Source organism: Stigmatopora nigra, chromosome 16 (genome assembly GCF_051989575.1).
Source record: "Stigmatopora nigra isolate UIUO_SnigA chromosome 16, RoL_Snig_1.1, whole genome shotgun sequence".
Classification (NCBI taxonomy): Eukaryota; Metazoa; Chordata; class Actinopteri; order Syngnathiformes; family Syngnathidae; genus Stigmatopora; species Stigmatopora nigra.
The window spans coordinates 9,056,675-9,080,608 of record NC_135523.1 but is presented as its reverse complement, the minus strand read 5'-3'; the positions used below and the strand labels follow the sequence as shown (position 1 = coordinate 9,080,608).

The window sequence follows — 23,934 nt, the reverse complement described above, 5'->3', positions numbered from 1 at the left end:
AATTAGTCAGATGAAAAGACGTGATTTTCCTCACATTGACTCCCGACCGTCCAAATATACAGTCAACTTTACTCAGTTTATGTACAACTAACATACAAAGCATAAAATAAAGGTTTTATGGGGGAGTTCATACATGTTGAATATTTTATTTTTGTATTATTGGGAAATAGTGAAGCTTGGTGTTATTGAAGAACAATATCAAGTTCCAAAACTAGCTTGAAATGGCATTTTGGGCACTTTGAATACAGATTGTTCATTTTCCGAATTGCTTATCCTCACAAGGGTCATTGGGGGTGCTGGAGCCTATCTAGGCTAACTATGGCAGGGGACACCCTGATTGCTGGCCAGCCAACCACATGGCACAAGGACAACCATTCACGCTCACCCTCATAGCAAGGGGGCAATTAAGAGGGTTCAACCAGAGGACCCTGCCTGCAATGCTTTGTGGATTGGGAGCTACCCAGTGACAATGCAAACTCCACACAGAGAGGAAAAGTCGACCCCAGAACTCTGAAGCCGACGCGCTAACCACTCGGCCGCCGGACTGCTTCATAATAGCCATTTATTTTTAAATGTATATTTCTGTTTTTTCACTGTTTATGTTGCACCCTGCATTTTCTTATTGCTTTAAACACAGGGAGAAATAATCATACAGTGGTCAGTTGTTGTTGTGTTCAAACCAACTTTTACTGTAATGACAGTAAAGCTCCCATGTTTCAAACTATTTACACTCAGACATTAATAATCGAACACCGATACATACTTTAACATATTACTCTTGCTATTTGGCTGAAGGCATCAATAATCGAACATTGATAACCATCCAATCCAAAACTAGTTTTACATCATACATGCCATCATTTATAACTTAAACACTTTAGCATGTCACACTCTATCATTAATTACTTACACACTTTAGCCTGTCACATATATAATGACATTCCAGCAACACAAAGTAAAACTTACCATGTGTTGAGAGGTTGGGGTTAAAAAAAAACATGTTTTACTACTGCATACAGCAGTGGGTAAAGCGCATGAGATAGAAAAGTCTGGCTGAATAATGTGAAACTAGATATACAAATAGACGGACAACCATTAAACTCTGTATCATTTGTATCTTTTAATCATTTGAGTCATTTTCTGTGACGTCCTTCGCCAATGTTCTGCTCTTCATGTTTTTAGCACTGAAGCATTGGGCGTGATAATCACTTCATGACTAAGTGTATTCATCTCCAGCGAATTCCCAGCAGGTGGCAGCTAGCAGCCCACAGCTTTAAAGCAGTGCCATCGTCTTGGCCCGCCCAGCAACCCTTGGAATAGGCACAGTCCCTGAAAGGAATTGAGTGCAGAACAAAGGTTTTGGATGTTCAGCTATAGATACCGTATTTACTCGCAAATACGCCATATTTGTCACACAAAAAAAATATGACTGAATTGAGGGTACGGCTTATATGCGCACAAATTAGAATTGGCATGCACAATAACGCAAGACAATGTGGCCGATATGGTCATTTAGTATTTCAAAATAGAGAAAAGATAAACAGAAAACGCTAAACAAAATTTATTTTGACATCTAGGGAGGAAATTCAAGAAAAAAAATGGAACTTGCATCAAATGTCAAAAAATTCATTGTCTGCCATTGCTCACTCAGTCTGCCACCATCTTACCTAGGGATGACAAACTAGACTGCTACAGACACTTCCTGGTTGTACTGCTCACATGACTTCCTTTTTGAATTTGTCTACGTGCAGGTAACACCCTATCGGAATGTGCAATCCAGGAGACGATCCTCTCGATTCATACAGTATCTCAGAAATACAATGTACGATGATTTTTCTTAAGATTTTCCCTTCACATTTGTACTCCCTATTACAACCATGAATATGGATATGTCAAATTGTGAATCAGGGGGCATCTTATACGAGGGAAATTGTCAAATTAAACAATTCTAAAGCAATTTTAAGGGCACGCCTTATACGCAGAGGCAGCTAATATGAAAGAAAATACGTTATGTATACAACCTGCTTGTATAATTTCATGCATAACTTTTTTTTCGAAAAACACCCGTAGGACTTTAAACCATTCAAATTGTAGAGGGTCATGGTAATGTTGAATAAAAAAATAAATAATTAGGATCATATTTACCTAAGTAAATGTGTTTGCTTAGTCAGTAGTAACAGCTAGATAAAAACTGTAACAGCATTGACACCCTGTTATTGTGGTTTATACCACCAAATACAAAATAAATCACTCAATATTTTTTTTCAATTGATTTGTAAGATGAGCTAACCAAGTTATTGATTTTTTTTATCAACTATTATTGCTGAATGCTGCAGTAAATCAGAACAGTGAATGTTTACTTGGAGCCAGAATGTAGCGAAATCTAGACTGACCCACACATTTTTGGGTTATTTCAATAGGAAATAGATACCCCTCCAAAAACATATCTCCAACTTCAAAAGTGCTGGGGTTCACTTTAGGGACTCTTTAGCACCCCAATGAGGGACTAGATCAGACTTGGGAAAACTACGGCCCGCGGGCCACATAGGCTTTTTAATCCGGCCCGCCGATGTTGTCCAAATAATGTTTTTTTACCCAAAATGGCGCCGTCAAGCGGACGCCAGTGGCAGTAGTTCTGTCCACTCTTACTTGTTTTTCGTGTTTTACAGCCCCTCTATCTTTTTTTAAATTACATTTTAATATTTCTTAATTCATTCCTTTTCACTTTACTTTGTACTTTTTACTTTATTAATGAGTGATGAGTATGTTAATACTGTACTCCCTTTTTTCTGTTTATGTTTCATATGTACTGTTATCGGATGCAGTTTTTTATATGTATCATATCTTGTTCTGACCCGGTCCATCTGCCAAATTTTTAAAGTCAATGTTGCCTCCGCGCCGAAAAGTTTGCCCACCCCTGGACTAGAAACTCATATACTACTATACAAAGGATCAGAGCAAGAAACAAAGGATATGTGAACTTCACAGACTCACTTGTAGTGGCCCCCGTTCTGCATCTCGTTCTCGGGAGTAACAACACAGTAGATGGTTGTGTAGGCACCCTCTGCTGAAGTTTTGATCATTGAAGAGAATATTTGGATAAAATCTTTTATAGGCCTACTGATGTGTCTGGTTATCTCTGTGTTGACAGCACCAGGGTCAACAGAGAAGGCCATCACTCCTAATTCTGAAAAGAAGAAGTAGGAGATGGTTGTCACTTTTTTCAACCTTTCATAAATATCCTTCAAACAACATATTTTAGAACAATCTTTTTACAAGGATTTTAATATCTGTGCTTGGACTTTACATTCTATTTTTTCAGTGTTACAATGGTTTATTATTAATGTCTCAAAGTACGAGGTTTGATTCTCATTTTTCATTGAAATGGTATTTTCTTTTAACACATTGGCAACATGTAAATAAAATTTAAGTGCGTTAATGATTATTTATCTTGAAGAACATGGAGAGGAATACATTATACCGCTATTTTTAAATTAGAACTCATTTCCGGAATTAAAATAAAAAAAGCTCTCCAATGTAACATATTATATTGAATTAATGTATTATGGGGCGGACACATGATTAGGGTGTCGGCCTCACAGTTCTGTGGTCGAGGGTTCGATCCCAGGCCGGTCCTCACTCTGTGGAGTTTGCATGTTCTCTGACTACTCTGGTTTCCTCCCACATCCCCAAAATATGCATCACAGGCTAGTTGAACACCCTATATTGCCTCATAGCTATGAGTGCATGAATGGTTGTGTGTCTCCTTGTGCCCTGCAATTGGCTGGCCTGGGCCCCCAATTCAGGGTATCCCCCAACTGATGTATGTAGTTAGCGCCAGCTCCAAATACCACCCTTGTGAGGCTAAGTGATAAGGAAAATGAACGAATGGCTAACAACTCTAATGCATATCTTGCAAAATACTGGTTAAAAATGGGGACCACCACCTCAGTGAGCCAATCCAAAGGCAACGTCCCCGATACTTGTTGTAAGGTCTGCCATTGGAGTTCAGACTGTCTTCAATGGATTTGTCGTTTGTGTCAGTTGTGTCACTTAAATTGTCCTTCTATTGAACAATAGAGGTTTATCTCATCTTCTATCACACTTCTCTCCTCTCCCTTATCGTATATAAACAGGAAAAAAACTTTTGAAACACATGATTTGCTTAAGGGAATAGCATATTCATAATGTTGTCTCTCAAAGACAAACATTGTTTGGTCAAGCAAGTGTAATTCCTTCTCTTTAGAGCACCAAAAGCTCTTGTGGTTCAAGCATGAGACTCTCACACTGGATTTTATTTTCTGCTCAGTGGACAATAATGCCAAAAAGCGTAGAGACTCAAAAACAAATCATACCCTCAGTCCTCTTGGCCAGCTCTCTGGTGAACAGAACATTTGCCAACTTGCTCTGTGCATAAGCCCGCACAGGGTGGTAGTTGTTTTCACCACTCAGGTCATCAAACTGGATTCTGCCCATGGTGTGAGCAATCGAGGACAGGGTGATGACCCGGGAAGGAGCTGAGTGCTTCAGCAAGTCCAGTAGTAGGAAGGTAAGGAAAAAATGACCTACAAAGATACAAATATAAAAATTGTAAAATGTCACCATGCAAAAGGTGACAAAACAGTTTATATGGTGTAAGATCACTGAATTTGTGTTTGTTTTTCTCTGACTTTTGAAGGAAAATAAAAGGCTATTTGACTGTGGAGCGAGAGATTATATTTATTCAAGGCTACAGTGACTCAAACCTGTGGTTTAAGATTAACTTGTGACCAGTTTAGGGTGTAGTCTGTGGTCGCCGCAACACGTAACTGGATTAGAGTCAGAAAAAGAGTGCCTGGTTCAAATTGCTTGAAATAGTCCAAATATTTGTCACATGTAAAAAAAAATTGTAATGGAAGCAGTTGAGGGTTATTTTTCTCAAAGCATCTCCATAATGTCTGAAAATTCATTGATTGATTCATTTTCTGAACTGTTTTGCCCTCACAAGGGTCGCGAATGTTAATCAACTACAAATAAAATATCTCATTAAAAAATATCTCTCTATTGTATTAACCCCTAAGTAACATATATATATATATATATATATATATATATATATATATATATATATATATATATATATATATATATATATATATATATATATATATATATATATATATATATATATATATATATATATATATATATATATATATATATATATATATATATATATATATATATATATATATATATATATATATATATATATATATATATATATATATATATATATATGGATATATGTATATATATATTTATATTTTTATATATTTATATATTTATATATATATTTTTATATATATATATATATATATATATATATATATATATATATATATATATATATATATATATATACATATATATATATATACATATATATATATATACATATATATATAGACATAGACATATACATATACATAGACATATACATATATATATATATATATATATATATATATATATATATATATATATATATATATATATATATATATATATATATATATATATATATATATATATATATATATATATATATATATATATATATATATATATATATATATATATATATATATATATATATATATATATATATATATATATACACCTCTGTGGTTTTCTATGTTATGTTTTTTGGACAGAAATTGTTTAAGGGAACATGCTGTTGAGCTGTAAGTAGCATTACACGCTCTTTATTACGACTGCTCACCAAGAGGATAGGGCAGGGTGAGTGCACAAACAATATTAGCATTGTATATATTGGGGAAATGGGATAATAATAAAAGAAATTAGAATTTTCATACCCAGGTGATTGACGCCAAACTGTGTCTCAAATCCATCCACAGTGGTAGAGTAATCGCAAATAGCCACACCGGCATTATTAATCAAGTAATGCAGACCTTTCTCGGCTGCAATTGAAATGAATTTCATCAAGATTTTGACTTTTTTTGCAAGACGGGTGCATGCATGACCACCTACTGTTGTAGATGTTCTCAGCAAACTGGCAAATGGATTTGGTGTCGGCCAGATCCAAATGCCTGGCGACAACTTTGGCACATGACACCTCTCTCATGATGTCTCGGGCGGCTTGTTCTCCCTTTGCCATATCCCTGCAACCCAGAATCACTCTTGCACCTGGACAGGTTACAAGAGGCAAAATCATATAAGTGTATTTCCAAATCTGAGTAAGGTTAGATGAGACAATTAGTGGAAGTTATCAGCCTAAATTCAGAAATCACCACAACACTCAATTGATATATCTAAAGTAGCCTGCCTCGGGCAGCCAGATCCTTTGCCGTCTCTTTGCCTATCCCTACGTTGGCACCAGTTATGACAGCTGTCTTCCCATCTAAACGCACATCTGAGGACCATTTGGGGATGAACAGAGACCTGGTGAATCAGGAACAAAGGACAAAAATATGTTTTGCACACTTGTGTAATAACCCAGAAATCCTCAAAAGTATAAAAGAAACACCAGATGATTTTATGGTAGCATATGAGTTTGGAGATTGTGAATATCTTACCGGATAGCTTGCATCTTGGTGCTCTGGATATGCAGTTATGTCCTTCAGAATGTTAAAGCAAGAATGTAAGAACAGGAACGATGTAGAAATGAATGTGTACAGTGGTTTTAAATTTCCAAAAGCTGCTCTGTGTTGATTGTAGCTAATCGATTTAAACAGCACATCGAGAAGGATCACATGAGCTGCCCTTTTGGACAAAAAGACCAACAAACAGAACAATTCAGGCATACATTGGAGTCTTGTGAAGGGCTCATGCTGACACTAACTTGAGGTTACGAAAAGGTAGAACATTTGCAGGAACAAATATGGAGGGTTCATCAGGGATATTGATGAATAGAACAGATGTGGTGTTAGATGGTGTTCGCCTCAAGACCCCAAAAATGCCCAACTGAATTTGAATGCATACACAGTGTTCCAGGAAAGTTACTGGCATGTAGTAATCTGGTTCCCCACTTTCACACTTGATGTTCATGCATCAAAATCATTGATACGTCTGCATCACAGAATGTTGAAATTCATTTCCCTGTTACTATTAAGGAGGCAGCACGGTGGAGAAGTGGTTAGCACGTCGGCTTCACAGTTCTGGGTTTGAGAGTTTGCATGTTCTCCTCGAGGGTTTTCTTCTGTGTACTCCAGTTTCCCCCCTTGTCCCAAGTACATACAGGATAGGCTGGTTGAACACTCTGAATTGCCGCTACGAATGAGTGGGAGGATGAATGGTGGTCAGTCTCCTTGTGCCCTGCGATTGGCTGGGGTGTCCTCCGCCTGATGCCTGTAGTTTGCTGGAATAGGCTCCAACACCCCCTTCGACCCTTGTTAGGATAAGCAGATCAGGTAATGAAGGAATGAATGAATGTCGGCAATACATTTAATTTCCATAAGGAGAGAGGAAGAGTGGACATCACTAAAAGCTTTTTAATTGTAAACATTGTTTTTGCATGTGTGACGAAGTCATCATCCAATCAGCAGCCGTATATTTTTCAAAGGTTCCATTTTGTCCATGTTGATCGTTGTAATATATTCATATCAGATCAATCTAGTATGCTAGGTTGGATATGGTCAGAACCATTAACTATTTGAGCTATTGAAAAGTTCCAAAAACTCTTAATTCGCTGAATTCGAAAACTTGCGGCTACAGTTTGCACGACATTAGTAAACAATCTACATTTGGATATCACTAATGACTGAAGTTGTCATTGTGGTATTTTTCTTTAATCAGTTTGTCAACTGCATTCCATAATCAAATCACCAAAACCAGATTTTAGGGATAAATGAGCCAAGTCACGGTCTCACATGTCATTAGTGTAGAAATCTAGAAGTAACACAACTATAAAGTTGTAATTAGTTCTACTAGTTAGTAGTAATTGCATTTCAGTTCATTAAGTGTAATTTAGAGCTTTTTATTGCTGACGTAAAGGACTGAAAATTATTGTCAATCAATGTTTTTAAAATACACTTCTTCTACACGTCTTCAATTTCAGTAGCATTTATGTAAAGGACCGGATGGTAAGTGCTTTAAAAAAAAAATACATTATGTAAAGTTCATTGTCCTTTGTCATTTGTGAGTTTCAGAGTCTATGTTTTACATTACGTATAAGGTCAAAGCTGAATAGGGAAATTTAATATCTCACATCCACAGGTAAGAATTTAAGTGCTCCACCAAAGTAGATTTTCAGGTGCTTTCCACCAAAGGAAGCTCAATTTAACGCGTTATGTCAAGTTAAGTGATGTACCACTCTTGAGTGTTATACACCATTAAAAGGAAAGAGACCATATGGTAAATCCTCTCATTAGTCATATTCAATATACATGTGATGTGGCGGCAGTATACTATACTACATTCTGGTGAAGTACTACTATCACAACAAGATTAAAGAAGAGTTTTGCTAAGTCTTTAGTTTCCCAGTCTTCAAATAAAATGAGTCAAGGTACTTATTTGTAAAAATGAAAGGAAGAAAAAAAAAAGTAGTTTGGCCTTACTTTGTTCTCTTGTGGTGCCCTCTCCACTGTCAAATGAAATTCTCTTGGCGAGAACGAAGAGACCAGATGTGTAATTAAGTGTGCCTTAAAAAGAATCACCATCATAAGTGGACCTTTGGCTGTAATTTGCCCCAAACCAAAATAGAAAAGCTCACAGAGAGGCCACAAGACGGGGGAATGGGCGTCAGCCATCCCTTAAGGGAATGAGATGCAAAACTTTTTAATTTTTGTCAAAATATTCATTTCCTACATATTGTAATTCTTATTGGCATATTCAGTTTTTACATATGTACAGTATGCTTTTTGGCAACAATTTTGGAGAACAAAAGATGAATAATAACAAACAATGGAACTTTGTAAATTTGGATTCAGCTAATTAATTAAAACACTCACTTTTCATTCATTTTCTTTAAAAAGCCTGCATGTTAAATCATACTAAAAAATAAAATGGCTTATCAAATGCATAGCATTTTACCAAGAAAATCTGCACAAATTGATGCAGTATGGAAAAAAATCATACAGAAGAGAACTAAATTCGTTTAAGTACACATTTAAAAAAATTAATCCAACTGTCAATCTCAGAAAATTAATCTGAAAAGGCATTTTTTTTGCTTTTGTTTAACACATTTTGACTTCCTATGTTTAAGGAAATGAACAAGTTACACTCCCTTCAATCAAATATTTACTTCCATTGTATGATTGTATAAAGCTTTCACATTGGAAACTTTTCTTCCCACATTCTCTAAGGATTTTTTTTACCAGTAAAATTGGATTGTACTTGAGTCTGCCGCTCAGAAATCGAATTACCTTTTAGCAAAAACCTTGATTTTTTATTGGCTGGTGACCAATCCAGACTTGCATAGGTTCCAACTCACCCTCGATCCAAAAAAAGAGAAGCACAATAGAAACTGGAGAGATTGACATTGGGTTGAATACTAGTTAAAAACAGTAAAAAAAAAATGTGTAAAGACAACTCTTTTGCACTATTGTTTTGGTTCCAATTGGGAAAACTATGCACCAATTTGTTGAGTTTGGGCGCTTAATGCTTTTTTGTTCAAACAGTCCCCCTCAGACCTCTCACTACTCTGAAAAAACGTAGCGGTCACACTGGCCTGCTCTTGGACGGGACTGGCAAAGTCATCATCCAACGGCGCATCATCACTTCCAAGAGACGTCGGACCGACGTACACAACAATGACATCCCCGCTGAAATTCACCACTTGACCACTGGATATGAAGGTGGTGTTGTGGTTTCCCGAAACATGACCTAATAATAGAGACATGATAATGTGAGCAGGAGAAGAAAAGTCTGATAAAAAAGGCCCTGTAAAAGACATTTTAAAATGAATACATTGTTGGAGTGGGTGAAAAGAAATACTGTTGTTACAAACAAATTTGAATTAAATTCTAAAAAATGAGTACTGATATAAGGCTTTTAAAACCTAAAACAAGACATGCATTGATTTATATACTCATTCTTTATCGATGTTTATTCAATGTTGTAAAATAGTGGTTACCACAGTCTTTACTTTCACCCAATCCAACAATCTATTAATTTATACTTTGAGTTACAGGACCTTAAACATGTTATAAATAATGACAATTCAAAATGCGCCCCCTTTTTGAGTAAAAATACAGCGTTTTCTCGACTTCCAACTGCCACTCTAAATTACACCCCATTAGAAAATGTGTTAGCATATTTTGAGTATAAATGGCCTAATAAATTATTTTCACGTTACATATAATTTCATTATTTTTCTACTAAAGAAAACCACAAAACAACTTCTGAAACCAAATTATTTCGCAAGTACAACTGCAATTTCATTGCAATTCAAAGCATAATTAAATAAAGAAGAGTTATTGAATTTATGAGAAAAATCTGAAAAAAACATTCATTCATTTTCTGAACCGCTTATCCTCACAGGGGTCATGGGGGGTGCTGGAGCCTATCCCAACTAACCCTGAATTGGTGGCCAGTCAATTGCAGGGCACCATTTGGGCTTTCACTCATTCATAGGGGCCATTTAGTATGTTTAACTAGCCTACCATGCTTGTTTTAGGGATGTGGGAGGAAACCGGAGTACAAAGAGAGAACCCACGCAAGCCCGTGAAGAACATACAAACTCCGCAAAGTGACCCACGTGGGATCGAAGCTTCGACCCCATAGCTGTGAGGCTGACATGCTAACCGCTCGTCCACCAGGCTGCCCAGAAAAAACAACAACTTGAATATTCCCACAGCATTGTTTATGGGGAATGGTTGTGACTCAGTGAAATTGCTTCATGGTAAAGACACAGTACATAGCAAACACATGATAATTTAGATGTCTGCCACATCCTGAAACTTTCGATAAAATATCCCGTTGGTATGTTGATGCTAAATAATGATGCTCCCTTTTAGTGGGTGACTAGAAGTATTGTTTCATTAAAGAGGAAAAAACCTCATTGCACTATGTTAGTTTTAGTTTCAGAAAAGGATAAAAACACAATTACCGTATTTTCACGACTATAAGGCGCACCCTCAATGAATTACATTTTTTCCATATATAAGGTGCACTGTCTATTTTGGAGAAAATTTAAGACTTTTAAGTGCGCCTTATAGTCGTGAAAATACGGTAATTGCTATTGACTTCCAGGTATGAAGCACTCACTACACAGTCACCTCTAGAGCCAGCCATTGTTGATGTTTTGGATTTTTTTGTATAAAATCTTGCAGTGGGGAGGAGCTATATGACGGAAGATTTTGGAAACTAAGATGGCATCTGCATATTTAACAGTATTGTTTCAGTTCAGGCGTTTGTGTTTTTTTAATATCCGACAGTCGTGGTTTTTTATTTTTGGTTTTCTGTTTTTTTTCCATATATAAGGCGCACTGGATTATAAGGCGCACTGTCTATTTTGGAGAAAATTTAAGACTTTTAAGTGCGTCTTATAGTCGTGAAAATACGGTAGCAACTTCAGGAAATATGGAAATAAATAATGAAATTGCCTTTTTGGAACCAGAGGTGTAGACAGTAAAGAATTAGACCTCCTATATATGTGTATGTCACATTTTGGGTAACACTTGTACACCAAATGTTAATGTTGTTAATATCATTTTAGTCAGATACAATTTCAATGATCATGTGACTGATTAAAACATATAAATAATTGAAATATTATTTAGAATGACTTGGAATGTGAAATTTACTAAATCTCACAGGGATACATTGGTTACATTATTTATCAAATTGTTGGAAAGGGACACGTAGGGCCTCTTTGACTTTTAATGATCTCCATCTTCTAGCTAAGGAAACTTTACACCACCATCAGGGAAACATTGGCTAATGTTTTGTAGTTACGAATTGAGTCTCACGGGATGCCGAAACCGTCTGTTAAACTCCTTTTGGTTGAGCTACAGTACAAATCATATTCCTTTATAGCAATAGTTGCATCCAAGCAGACCCACTTAAATATTTCTATTGGGGAGTCTGTTTTTCCCACTTTAAGGCCGCTGCTTTCCATAACCCTTAACTTAACCTTCCATCTAAATTTGTTGCCCAATTGCCCTTTTGTACACGAACACACGGAGCATAAGATGAAAGCAAGCAGGCCAACACATTGACAAAAAAACACAGAAACGACGCCACAGTAGAGGGAGGTAAACAATGTCTTTTTCCTGGAATAACAGCACGAAAGGTCTAACTTGAAAATATGTCCTCTTACCACAAGTTTCAAAACAAAACCCTCTGGAATGTACTTCTCGTCATCTTTTCCAATATCTGAATGATTTCTCTGGATGCCCAACAACAGCAACATAGAGTGCTGTAATTTTAAACTAAACTGAACACTGACAGAACATCTTTATGCTGTGGACTTTGTTATTTAATTCCTTAATAGCATTGTTTATTAAATTATATATGAAGCAGACAGGTGACCTTGAACCTTAAATGGTATTTGCGGGAATTCAGTCTAATTTACGTAGGATGGGAATGGCATTCATTTCAACTGTGTAATTATGGAGTATCGTCATCAGTGGGAGTTTCACAGATTTGCGCGTGTGTGTTGGATGGATGGGGTTATAAAAGTATTACTCTAGCTGTGCACATCTTGTTTCAATTAAAGATGTGGTCACTTTGCGCAAGCCAATGAATTTCTGGGTAAACAGGAACTCTGTCAATGGCATGGCTCACACTGAAAGCGCACAGACACACACACACATAACTTTGTGTTCCTAACTGTAGTTATGGTGGTTAAATGTTAAAGAAAAAAAGACAGGTATCCGATTCCTTTTTTTATTTTACCCTGTGTGGTCCAAAACATATGAAATTAGTTTACCGTATGTTTTCAGAAGCAATTTGGTAACTTTACTCTATTCTAGGCTGTCCTTTACTATGTTTTATTGCCTGTGAGTTTGTGATATTATCCCCTTAGAACCCAATTAATAATAGCCTGCAAGTATTTTGAATGGCAACTTATTTTCATCATTTTAATACCGTTGTTTGGAAAAGTGCTCTTCAAAAAGACAACTTTAATGTCGTCTGAAAATATTGGTTTAAAAATATTTTTCACATTAAGAAGTAGTGTTAGTTCTAGCACATATATACATTGGTTTGGATCTTATCGCTACACTCTTTAATGCAGTAGCAACAAGTGATATATTTAACTCTAAGTGGTGAATCCAACTAGAAAGCCAAACTCTAATACGGCTACAGATAAAAGTCGCTGTGGATGAATGTAATTCAGGGAGGCTCCTCTTTTTTTTTGGCTTGTGTGAGAAATATTTGACAAATGAGCCATGTGACGCTGCAACTTTCCAGTAAATCCTGACATACATTTTTTGCTTGTTATTCTTGGTAGACACCTTACAACATTTCTGTGGAAACCCATGCACGTTAGCGTAAAACTGAGTATGAGCATTGGTGTGTGGCAGAACTGTAAGGTGGCCTACACACACAGTGCCATGGAAGCACCTGGCTAGCTTGCACGGACATAACCACATGAATGTTTTTTCTTGAGTCGATTATAGCGTCGTCAATTATCGCAAATTCACTACTTGGCGATTTTTTCCCACTGTTAAGAATTCTTTTATTTTTTTAATTCACAAAAATGTGAAAATCGACACTGGCATTCGGAAGCTACTTTTGCTACTAGGACTCAGTAATGAACAAGAAAAAAAAGTTATAATACGGGTGACGTTACTTCCCGATTTTTCGATTATAGCGGCCTTGTCTGGTCTACATTAACCGCGATATTTGAGGGATGACTATAATTTTTTTTAAAAAGTTCACCTGAGGTAAGAGTTGGTTCTGCAAGCCCACTCTGTAGGCACCCAGGTGGGCACTCAAGCTCTGTGTTTGCAGATAGAAGCGTTTTTCCCTTGCTGTCTTCCCAGCGCGATGCATGGCTTTGTTCATGACTGAGAATTTCTTGAGGCTTTTCTGAGTAGAGATCCCCAATCGATGAGGAAGTTTTCAAAGGGCCAACTGGGGTCATCTCAGAGGGCCCGCAGTTGTCTGCGTAGGAAGAGTCTGTGCTTTCCAGTCTGTAATATCCCTTCTGCTTAACTGGCGACACGTCTTTCAGGTGACCTTTGAATTCTGTTCTTGACCTAGCTTTGCTCAAAGGCGTGCATAGCTCAGTAACTGATGTGGAAGGAGGAGTGACCGAGGAAGAGCGGAGAAGAGGGGGCGAAAAGGAAACGAGAGATGCTATGCTCGTTTCACTCTTGGTCATACTCCCAGCTTGGACTCGTCCACTTTTCTTCTCCTCTGGCTTCTCTTCAGCCCTTAGACCACCACAGGAACAAGTCCAGAGAGTCCTAGAGCTAACAGCCTGGCTACAGTCCTCATTCTCTCCGACTTCCAGGGGCTCCCGAACCTGAACACTACAAATGCAGTAACCCGGCAGTGGGGGTGAGATGCTGGTGAGTTCGTCTTCTTCGGACACCTCCTCAGGACCACTTGAGCCTTTGCTCTGCTGCTTTGTCATTCCCTCTTTCTGAGGGCCTTCATTTGTGGTCGTTTCTTGGGTCTGAGGGAGAGAGACTACAGCACCCGGAGTGCAAGGGAGTGAGGTACATGAGGGTTCAGGGGCTTGGCTGAAGAGCTTTGTTGTCTCACATGGGACATATTTGAGACCTCCTGCTGCTCCACTGTTGTAGAGAGGGGCCAAAGTCTCCTAAACCAAAAAGAGAGATTTATTTTCCAGTTTTTTTTGTGTTCGTGCAAAAACTACGAACCAGTATCATAAATATTTTTGGTGTGCATTGGGAATAAACAAAAAAAAAAACATTTAATTATAAGAACACAACTCGAAAATGCGACATCTATATTTAGCCCACAAAAAACTATATTTGTCCCAATATGTACGTACTGTTTACCATTATATGCTGTATTTGTTCCCCAAAATGCTGTTTTGACCTGAGTTTAGGTTTGTAATAGCGTAAGTTTATCTAAGTGGTTATGAATAGAGAACCTTTCTTTAAAATCTTACCTGTTGTATTCTTGTCCTCTTTAAATTCTGAACACACGATCGCAGATTAACTGAATAAAAACAGACAGTTACACAGTTACATTTGGCACATTGCAGTAGATACCATCATGCCCAAACCCATCCAGTTTAAATTTACCAGAGAGTAACTTGAGTTTGTCTTTGTAACAGAAAAGGAGTAGGATGAGGAGACACAGGACTGTTATTGCAAGCAGCAAAGACACAATCACCCAGGAGGGGGCAGCGCCTACAGATATAATGACATCAGAATGATTTAAGTAAGGGGTCTCCGGTCCTCAAGAGCCCATATCCAGTCTGTTGTCCATGTCGGCCTCCTCTACCAAACCTGAGTCAAATGATCAACTAATCAGCAAGTTATCTTGGAGCTTGATCATGATCCAGACTATTTGATCGGGGTGTGTTGGTGGAAGGAGACATGGAAAACAGACTCTGAGGGACCCTCGAGGACTGGTGTTGGAAACCCCTAATGTAAGTTGAAAATTTAGCCAGGTATTTTTTCTTTTTTGAACTGATATGATTTTCCTTACCGGAGACATGCGGTCCACAAACGGCATCTGCTTGAGCGCTGCCAGGTCGTGTCTCACTCCTGCCCTCTGCCTTACAACTGAGAGAAGGAAATATGAAAAACTCATAAAAATAATCTACATGGTCAAGAACAACAAAAATGTATTAGAATATTCAAATTTAGTTGTATACCACATTTGAATTCAACATTTACAAAGTCTCAATGAGCTTTCAGCTAATTTTCTGAACCGCTTTATCCTCACTACGGTCGACGGGGGAAGGTGCTGGAGCCTAGCCAAGCTGACCTCGGGCTAGAGGCGGGGGACACCCAAATTTGGTGGCCAGCCAATCACAGGGCACAAGGAGACAAATAACCATTTACACTCATACTCAAACCTAAGGGAAATTTTGAGTGTCCAATGAGCCTATCATGGATGTCTTTGGAATTTGGGAGTACCCGGAGAAAACCCACACAGGCCCGGGCAGAACATGCAAACTCCACAAAGATGGACTGACCTGGATTTGAACCCAGGTCCCCCCTGTGAGGCCGACGCGCTAACCACTGGGCGACCCACTCCACTCATTTTTTTTTTAAGGAAAAAATAAATAAACAAAAACAGTAATGGTACTGTGCAATTAATACTACTCTACTACTATTCTACAGAATACATGACAGTAAAACCTTATGAACCAATTCTCTGGTGTTCTTTGCCAAGAGGGCCCCTGCCAATGATACAAATCCCCAGCCAACATAGCTCAACATATTTGTATTGGCAGCACCATGGAAAGAGGTTAGCACATCCGGCTCACAGTTCTGAGATCGAGGGTTCAATCCCTGTACCGCTGGATTCCACCAACATTGCAAAAACATGCATCTAGGCTAATCGCAGGCTAAATTGTTCCTAGGTATGAGTGTAAGCATGAATGGTTGTTTGTTTCCATGCGGCCTGCGATTGGCTGCCAAACAATGTAACTGAAGGTAATATTAAAACAAAGAGTATGGGCAGGAACCTGAATCCCACTTGTACTCAATGTGTCACTGTGTATAACAAGGCAGCTGTGCAAAGATTAATGAAGGGAAAATGTTTCTCCCTCCTTTAGATTTGGACAGGAGCACAAATGGAAAGTGATGTGAGTGATCCTTGGTTCCAAAGGAAGCAGTGTGTGTTTGCATGAGTATGTTACTCATCGCAGCTGGCAAATAGTAAGCACAACAACCCACCAACTTTTTCCCCTACATAACTTCAAACTAAAATGGATCTGGCATACTTACTTCGTCCACTTTTTGCACTGTTCGGTGTCATTCTCTGCAGAAAAGAATCCTTTCTTACATGGGACACAAACCTTCCTTCCATTTAACGACTCTGCAGTGAATTATATAATACATTTTGTCACTTTTATTATTATTTTTTTAATGTTAGTCTCCTTTACGGGAGAAGTTAGTCTCACCGAGCTCCACCTCAAGTCCATATCCGGATCGGCAAAGAGGAATCTTCTCACAAAACTCACAATTAATAAGAGAACACTGGAAATTGGGAAGGCAGCGACAAGGCTCTTCTGCCTCCAGATTTTCAGGTCGGGACATGAAACCTTTACCTTGAAAGAGCAGAAGCACAAGGACGCCAATGTCAAAATGTTTCATGTTTTGGATGTCGGATGGTTGGTTATAAAATATTTTTTCTTGAAGGAGATGACAATATCTTTATTGAGTGCATCTCAGTAAAAATAATCTTGTTTAATTTATAGATATTTTTTAAATCAAACATCCAGAGTTCAATCTTTCTAATCCACAATAGTGAAGAAAACATACATAAAAGTCAATAGTATTTGACAGAGCTGGCTGCTCTTAGTGCGGGCAGACATTTGATTAACGCTGCACTATTAAGACAATCAAATACAAGTATCCTAGACTACATCAGTCATGCTCATTGTATCCAGCGGATACAGAGAATGAACATTTTAAGTGACCTAAATAGTAGTTGTATGCAGATGTTGTTGTAGGATAAAAAAAAAAATGAAAAAGGAGCCATGTCAGACTGAACAGGTAGAGTAACTACAAAGAGTGTGGGCCAATTATTTAACAGTGATCTTTACCCCCTAGTTCGAGTCTATCAGCTTTTATGAGCAACGTCTTTGTGACAGCAATGGTGTCATGTTTTGTTATATACATTGGCAGATGTCTAATACATTTGTTATTTGCCTACGTAAATACTTTGAATAACAGTCATGTAGGATAAATGTAGGTATACCATGTGTTGTCTTTATCTTTATTACTCCACGTAAAGACAAAATACAGTCTTTCCTCGATTATCGCGACTTCAGTTATCACGAATTCACTTCACGATTTTTTCGGCTATTAATTATTTTAAAAAAAAGATTCTCCCCCCCCCCCCCCCCCCCCCAAGTTCATAAAAATGTAAAAATCCACGCTGAAACTCGCCACTCCCGTCTTCCGCTTGCTACTAGGACTCATCACTGAAGAGACAAAAAAGGTAGTTATAAGAGGGGTGACCCTACTTTGCAGTTTTTTGATTACTTCGGGATTTTTCAATTATCGCGGCCATGTCTGGTCTACATTAACCGCGATATTTGAGGGGTTACTTGTATTGATAACATACATCTTCTGTGTGCCTAACAAAGTATAAGTGAAATGGAGAATTTACATGTGCTGTAACCTGGCAAACCAACAGCAATCATGAGCAACATAATCTTGTAACTTTATTATGCATTTTAAAATGTAGTTGTTTCTTTTTCTTTTAAAGGTACCCCATGGCAAAATTATTGCGTATATACATCCCACCGCAGAAGATTTTGATGGACACGTTTCGGATTTCCTGACCTGCATCACATATTCTCTGTTGTAGACAGCGTGTTTCTTGTGTCCAGTATGGCTGGTACTCTCCATGAGCGCATTTAACACATTTAGTCTGATGGAATTCAGTGCAGTCGGCAAATACATGTGAACCTATATTGGGAAGGCAAATAGAAAGGCACAGTCACATCTAGAATAGAGTGTTTATGTTAATTCAGCAGAACAAAAAGGAAAACAATGAGGGTTTAAAGAGTTTTACCTGGTTTACACTTATCACAGCATCTTGAGGATTTCATGTACTGCTGTGCGCCACATTGAAGAGCCTTTGATACTGTACTCTAAAAGGTTAAAAAGCAAAAATACCAGTTTTTCCATAATTCTGTCTAGACATTTTAAGCCGTAAAATGAAGAATAATACTGAAGAGAGCCTATATCTTTTAACAGCCTCTTTCTCCCTTTCACCATATCCATGTGATCATTTGATATGTTGGTGAGTAATGAGAGGAAGAGGACAAAAGTTTTTTTCCGAGACGTGCTGCGGAATTATTTCCGCTAGCTCAGAAGTACCTGACCAGAATCCAGACCATCAAACCCAACTCTAGTGGCATCCGCTTAGTGGAGCCATCTGGACAAAAACCTCAATTTAACTTAAATTGGTGAAAGGATTATGGCATACGCAATCTACGTAGTATATAGATCTAATATGTGTTTCTATTTTAAGTGAATAATGGAACCCTGGGGACTTTAAAATACCTCTAAAATGATTGGACAAAAACATTGTTCAACATCATTCTTAAGGAGAATGCTCCAACATTTTAACTGTCAATTGCCAGAGTTATAAAACATATTGTCTAGATACAAGAAAACAAACACAATTCTTAATGCCAGAAACGTCACGCCAAAATAAATAAATATGCGGATAATCACCAAAAAATACAACATTATTTTGCATATTCCATAAACAGAACAAAGCTGCTTATCCAAACAACCACTTTTTCCTCAAATGAAAATAATGAAAATTTGCAAGGGGTTTTGTTGTACCACATCATACAACAAATAATGACTAAGAGGGATTTGTCTGTTACTTGCCACCAATGTGTGTCTAACGTAAGCATTCGTTAAGTCGTGCCACTTCATTTAAATATGAGTCTTTTACAGTGTGGTGATCATCAGTTGAAGTGGAACAAGGGGTCATTAATTGAGGTGAGAATTCAACCATATTATAGCAGAGAACATTGATATCTACTTTTGGCACCTCCAATGAGTTCACAGCCATATTTGAGGTGAACTGTTAACAATTTGTGGGAGCGAGAAGCTAGAGGAATCTGCAAAAACACATACTGAGCCATGTTCCAGTCGACTTTCAGCACACAGATTCATTTACAATTTGGCATGAACTTATTGGTGTCTTTCCCCAAAATGCATTGAATCCTGACACATCTTTGTTCTCTGTCATTTTATAGCAGCATAAAAGATTAGTTCATTGAAGGATTCAAAAAGGGGATAAGTGGGAACAGAACATGGGGGCCTACACACACAAATTCGCACACAGAAGAAAACGCACACGAGTAGTGAATTCGGTGCCACATTGCTGAAGCAGTGAGTTTGTCTGTTATGACAGACCCATTGCCAAAACCACAAAGTCTCATCTAAATGTAGAAAAATATAACCTACAGGTCTACATAATCAGCCTCTTGGGTAAAAAAAAATAAAACAAAAAACATTTCGAATGAAGTCTCTCTTGTAGAAACTGGCATTTAAAAATATAAAATTGATGCAAGCATTGATTTTTCCATCTATTGTCCCTTTATCTTGCTGCCAAGCACCTGCAGAGTAGTTGTGAAGCAGTTTGTAATGAAAGAAGGTAGAATGAAGAATGGCAGGGTGGATGGACAGTTGGCTAAAACGATGGAAGGCAGAATTGGAAGAAGACAAAAATGGGTGAGAAAAGCACACAATGATAGTAAGAAAACTAGGGGTAAGTTAGGGGACGAATGAAAACAGAATCTCGTGCAGAAAGAGGACTCAAGAAAAGAAGGGAGGTGGAAAATGACGAAAAAAGAGGCGGTTGGACAAAAAACGTATTTTCTCGCATAAAAGCTGTATTTGCCACAAAAAAATGATGGCTGAATCAAGGATACGGCGTATATTTGCAAAAATTAGACTAAACACGCGCAAAACTACAAGGTGACAAAGATGCAACGGCATAACGCAAGACAAATGTGAAAATACTCACTTGTGCCTGCCATTGCTCGCTCGGGGTACCGCCATCTTACCTTAAATTAAACATGCTCTAACTGGTCAAACGTGAGTAGCATTGATGCATGTGTTCATAGTGTTTACCATGTCAGCACATTCCAATAGTTGTTAAGGCTGATCTAAGGTGTTGCAGTCGATCATTAAAATATCAGCTTTGATACCTGCCTAATTTGTATCTCATGCTATTGCATCTAGAGACCTGGTGGTATGACAAAACTTCTGGCTGTACTGCTCACTTGACTTCCTTTTTGAAACTGTCCACGTGCAAGCAACACCTTTTCGGAATGTGCAATCCAGCGGACGATCCTTTTGATTCATACAGTATCTCAGAAATACTACGTGCGAGGATTTTTCTCAAGATTTTCCCTTCAAAGTAACACATTTCTACTCCCTATTAAAACCATGAATATGGAGGTGACAATTGTGAATCAGGGGGCATCTTAAACGAGAAAAATCATAAAATTCAACAATTTTAATTCAATTTTAAGTGTATGGCCTATAAGAAGTGGCTATCAGTATGTGAGAAAATTTGGTATATTGAAGTAAGAAAAGGAGTGAGAGATGGAATGAAGGTAGGCAAGATAAAACTCAAAGAATAAAGGTGGAATGAAGAAAGCAGAGATTGAATAAAGTAGGGAATGAGTGAGAAAAAGGAAGAAACAAAGGCAGTGAGAGAAGGAGTGCAAAATCTAAATATGGAAGGAAACAAGAATATAAAAAGAAAATTAAAGGAAGGAAGTAGTGACACGTTTACAGACAGATAGGAATGCATACTGACTGTATACAGTAGCTGGCTAGACATTGATGGAGATCACCTATTAAAAGTGGCTATGTACCGTATGTGTGGACAGAGTAAATATAAGATATACAAAGTGCTGTTTGTCCAGCCCATATGATTACTGGTGACATTTATAGGGCTGACCCCAAAGCTAACTTTATCCTCAGTGTGGTCACACTCTGAGGCTGTTGCAGGGATAATGAGGAGGGAAAAAAAGTTCAGACGGGTGAAGAATTGGGTAAAGAGATTCCTTTTACGCTGTAAAAATGACACATCGAACACCTTTTCGCCAGTTTCCTTTAGAAGCTGTCAGCTTTGGAGTGTTCCAAGAAGATTTGCATAACGACCTCAGCAGCCAAAGGCAAGGAGCCAATAAAAACACCATTTGACTTTTTGGTCTTTTGCGACGTTGTGAGATTCATGAGGGTGCATGAAAATCAACACTTTGAAATAGCTGGCATGAGTCATTTTGTGTGGATTCAGAAGAAGAAGAAAACTCATATTTGTCTTTCAGTGCTTTACATAGAGTATAATGTAGTGGGCTTACTGGTTCAAATGTCTGCACTGATAATTCCGTGAAGCGTTTGCATGTTCTCATTTATGTGCTTTTTCTCCCTTAGCTTTTTCTCAATTTCTAAAATTTTATGTTAGGAAGTATATAACACAAAATTGTTCAAAGTTTTTTTTTGGGCTATTAGCGTCATGCCACGTTGTACCAGAATTTCACCCAAAAGTCAGCTATTAACAACAGAATAATTTTATGGATCTTCTAAATCAAGGGTATTCAAATAATTTAACTTCAGAGCGTAGGTACATCATTCATTACAACAAATCAAGTGGACAGCTTTTCACCAAACTGTCCGTCCAAGATTGGTTAAAACAAAAACATTTACCGAAATCAATCCTTTTAGACTTATTTGGACCTCCTACTGTGCACAGTAGTTTTTTTTCTCAAAACAGTAATGTCAAAGTGGCATAATCAGGTTTTGTTCAGCGAACATCCACTATTCTTGTTGGCAAATTTGGAATTAAAAAAAAAATGCTTGTTTAAAATGATATCTTTATTCAATGAATTAGTTTTATTCAATTGAAAACAGCAAAAATCTGGAAAGCAGATGATGAACAGATGCCTCGTAAAAGTCACAAGGCGCATGCATAAATAAGTCTAATTACAGCTCCTGTCATTCACTATAATTACCCTCCACAGTTTGAGGTCATTTGGCAATGGCCCTGGCGATACAGGGCGGCTTCAAGTGAATATGGAACAATATGTCCGTAGTGGGTTAAAACCCGAGAAAACGGAGGGGAATTCTTCAGGGATCCTGTGAGTCAGTGATTGCACGATGATGGTGAGAACAAAACCAAAGCCAAAGATTTGCAGACTCACTGCAAAACACAGGCGAAAACACCTCTCCTAAACCCATTTGCCACATTAGAACTATTTTCCCCTCAAGGATACCCTCTACAACTAACTTGTTCAAGAACTGTCCTCCAAAAATATTTTGGAGAAGGAAAAACGGAAAGAAATTGTGGTCACATTCTAGTCATGATGATTATACTTACTGGAACACAAGCCGTGACAGATAACTAAGCGGTGCCTAGCAACCTCATCTTTTAAATAACTAGCAACAGTTGAATGAAAAAAATCCATATTTTGTCTTTGCCCCACAACCCAAACAAAATACAAAAAAAAAAAAAACTGCCGCAGAGACAAGTGACTAAAAAACTCACTTCTCAAACAGTTCAATTCTTATTGCGAACTTTGAAACTTACCTGTGCATAGACAGCAACCAGGATGCACACCACCCAGCATGGGAATATCCATGGGGGAAGATTTAACCCCATATCTGCGGTCTGATCAGAACCTCCGTGAGACAAACTTCCCAGTAAATCACTCCTCACGTGGGAGAGTGCATCCAAACGTGTACTCTGTGCCACAGGTCATTCTTCGGCCTTCTTTTCGCCGCTTCCCTCTCCTTCCTTCTACAGTCACCCACGCCTTCTGTAGGAGCATGCAAGCAAAAACTTGAAAATGGGAAGAGAGAGAGAGAGAGAGAGAGAGAGAGAGAGAGAGAGAGAGAGAGAGAGAGAGAGAGAGAGAGAGAGAGAGAGAGAGAGAGAGAGAGAGAGAGAGAGAGAGAGAGAGAGAGAGAGAGAGAGAGAAGAAACTCCTCCCACAGAATGTCATAATGTTAAGAACTGAATCCCTCCCTCCCTTCATCTACCCTTAAACATTTTTGCCCTTTTTTGACCTGAAAATGACTCCAGTGACATTAGGTATAACCAATCAATCGATCCAATACGAAAGTAAAATATAATACATAAGAAAACTATACTTGTGCTTAGCATGTCTGCCTCACAATTCTGAGATTTATTGTTCAAATAGGAGCTTTAGCCATCTTGTGTACCTTTGCATGTTTTCTTCTGTTACCTGCACCAATATTTCATTAATAGTATCACTTAGATTTTGAATTGTTCACAGTAGTGAATGTTTGTAGTGGTCAGCAATTGTTGGACTTTCTCAAGGAACCC

At 37.9% G+C, this 23,934-nt stretch overlaps 2 protein-coding genes across 3 annotated transcripts; both read right to left on the bottom strand.

Moving 5' to 3' along the window:
- Nucleotides 1-748: 748 nt before the first annotated feature.
- On the bottom strand, nt 749-6,689 carry LOC144209979 (retinol dehydrogenase 11-like). The gene is made up of 7 exons (XM_077736561.1): nt 6,579-6,689; nt 6,329-6,444; nt 6,034-6,189; nt 5,859-5,963; nt 4,356-4,565; nt 2,995-3,187; nt 749-1,329 (listed from the first exon to the last, which is right to left on the bottom strand). Exons 1-7 carry the CDS (start codon nt 6,590-6,592, stop codon nt 1,227-1,229), a joined length of 897 nt encoding a protein of 298 aa, XP_077592687.1. The 5' UTR covers nt 6,593-6,689; the 3' UTR covers nt 749-1,226.
- A 1,769-nt stretch (nt 6,690-8,458) lies between these two features.
- Nucleotides 8,459-23,442, bottom strand: tnfrsf11a (tumor necrosis factor receptor superfamily, member 11a, NFKB activator). 2 transcript variants are annotated; one of them, XR_013329292.1, is made up of 11 exons: nt 23,176-23,442; nt 18,625-18,703; nt 18,393-18,518; nt 17,003-17,149; nt 16,827-16,917; nt 15,577-15,653; nt 15,168-15,275; nt 15,032-15,081; nt 13,828-14,716; nt 9,366-9,825; nt 8,459-8,642 (listed from the first exon to the last, which is right to left on the bottom strand). XR_013329292.1 is itself a non-coding variant. In XM_077736557.1 (10 exons), exons 1-10 carry the CDS (start codon nt 23,245-23,247, stop codon nt 9,569-9,571), a joined length of 1,896 nt encoding a protein of 631 aa, XP_077592683.1. In that variant the 5' UTR covers nt 23,248-23,442; the 3' UTR covers nt 8,685-9,568. The 2 variants fall into 2 exon arrangements, 1 of the variants encoding a protein (XP_077592683.1); XM_077736557.1 differs by lacking the exon at nt 8,459-8,642 and having other exon boundaries at nt 8,685-9,825.
- Between the last annotated feature and the right edge of the window lie 492 nt (nt 23,443-23,934).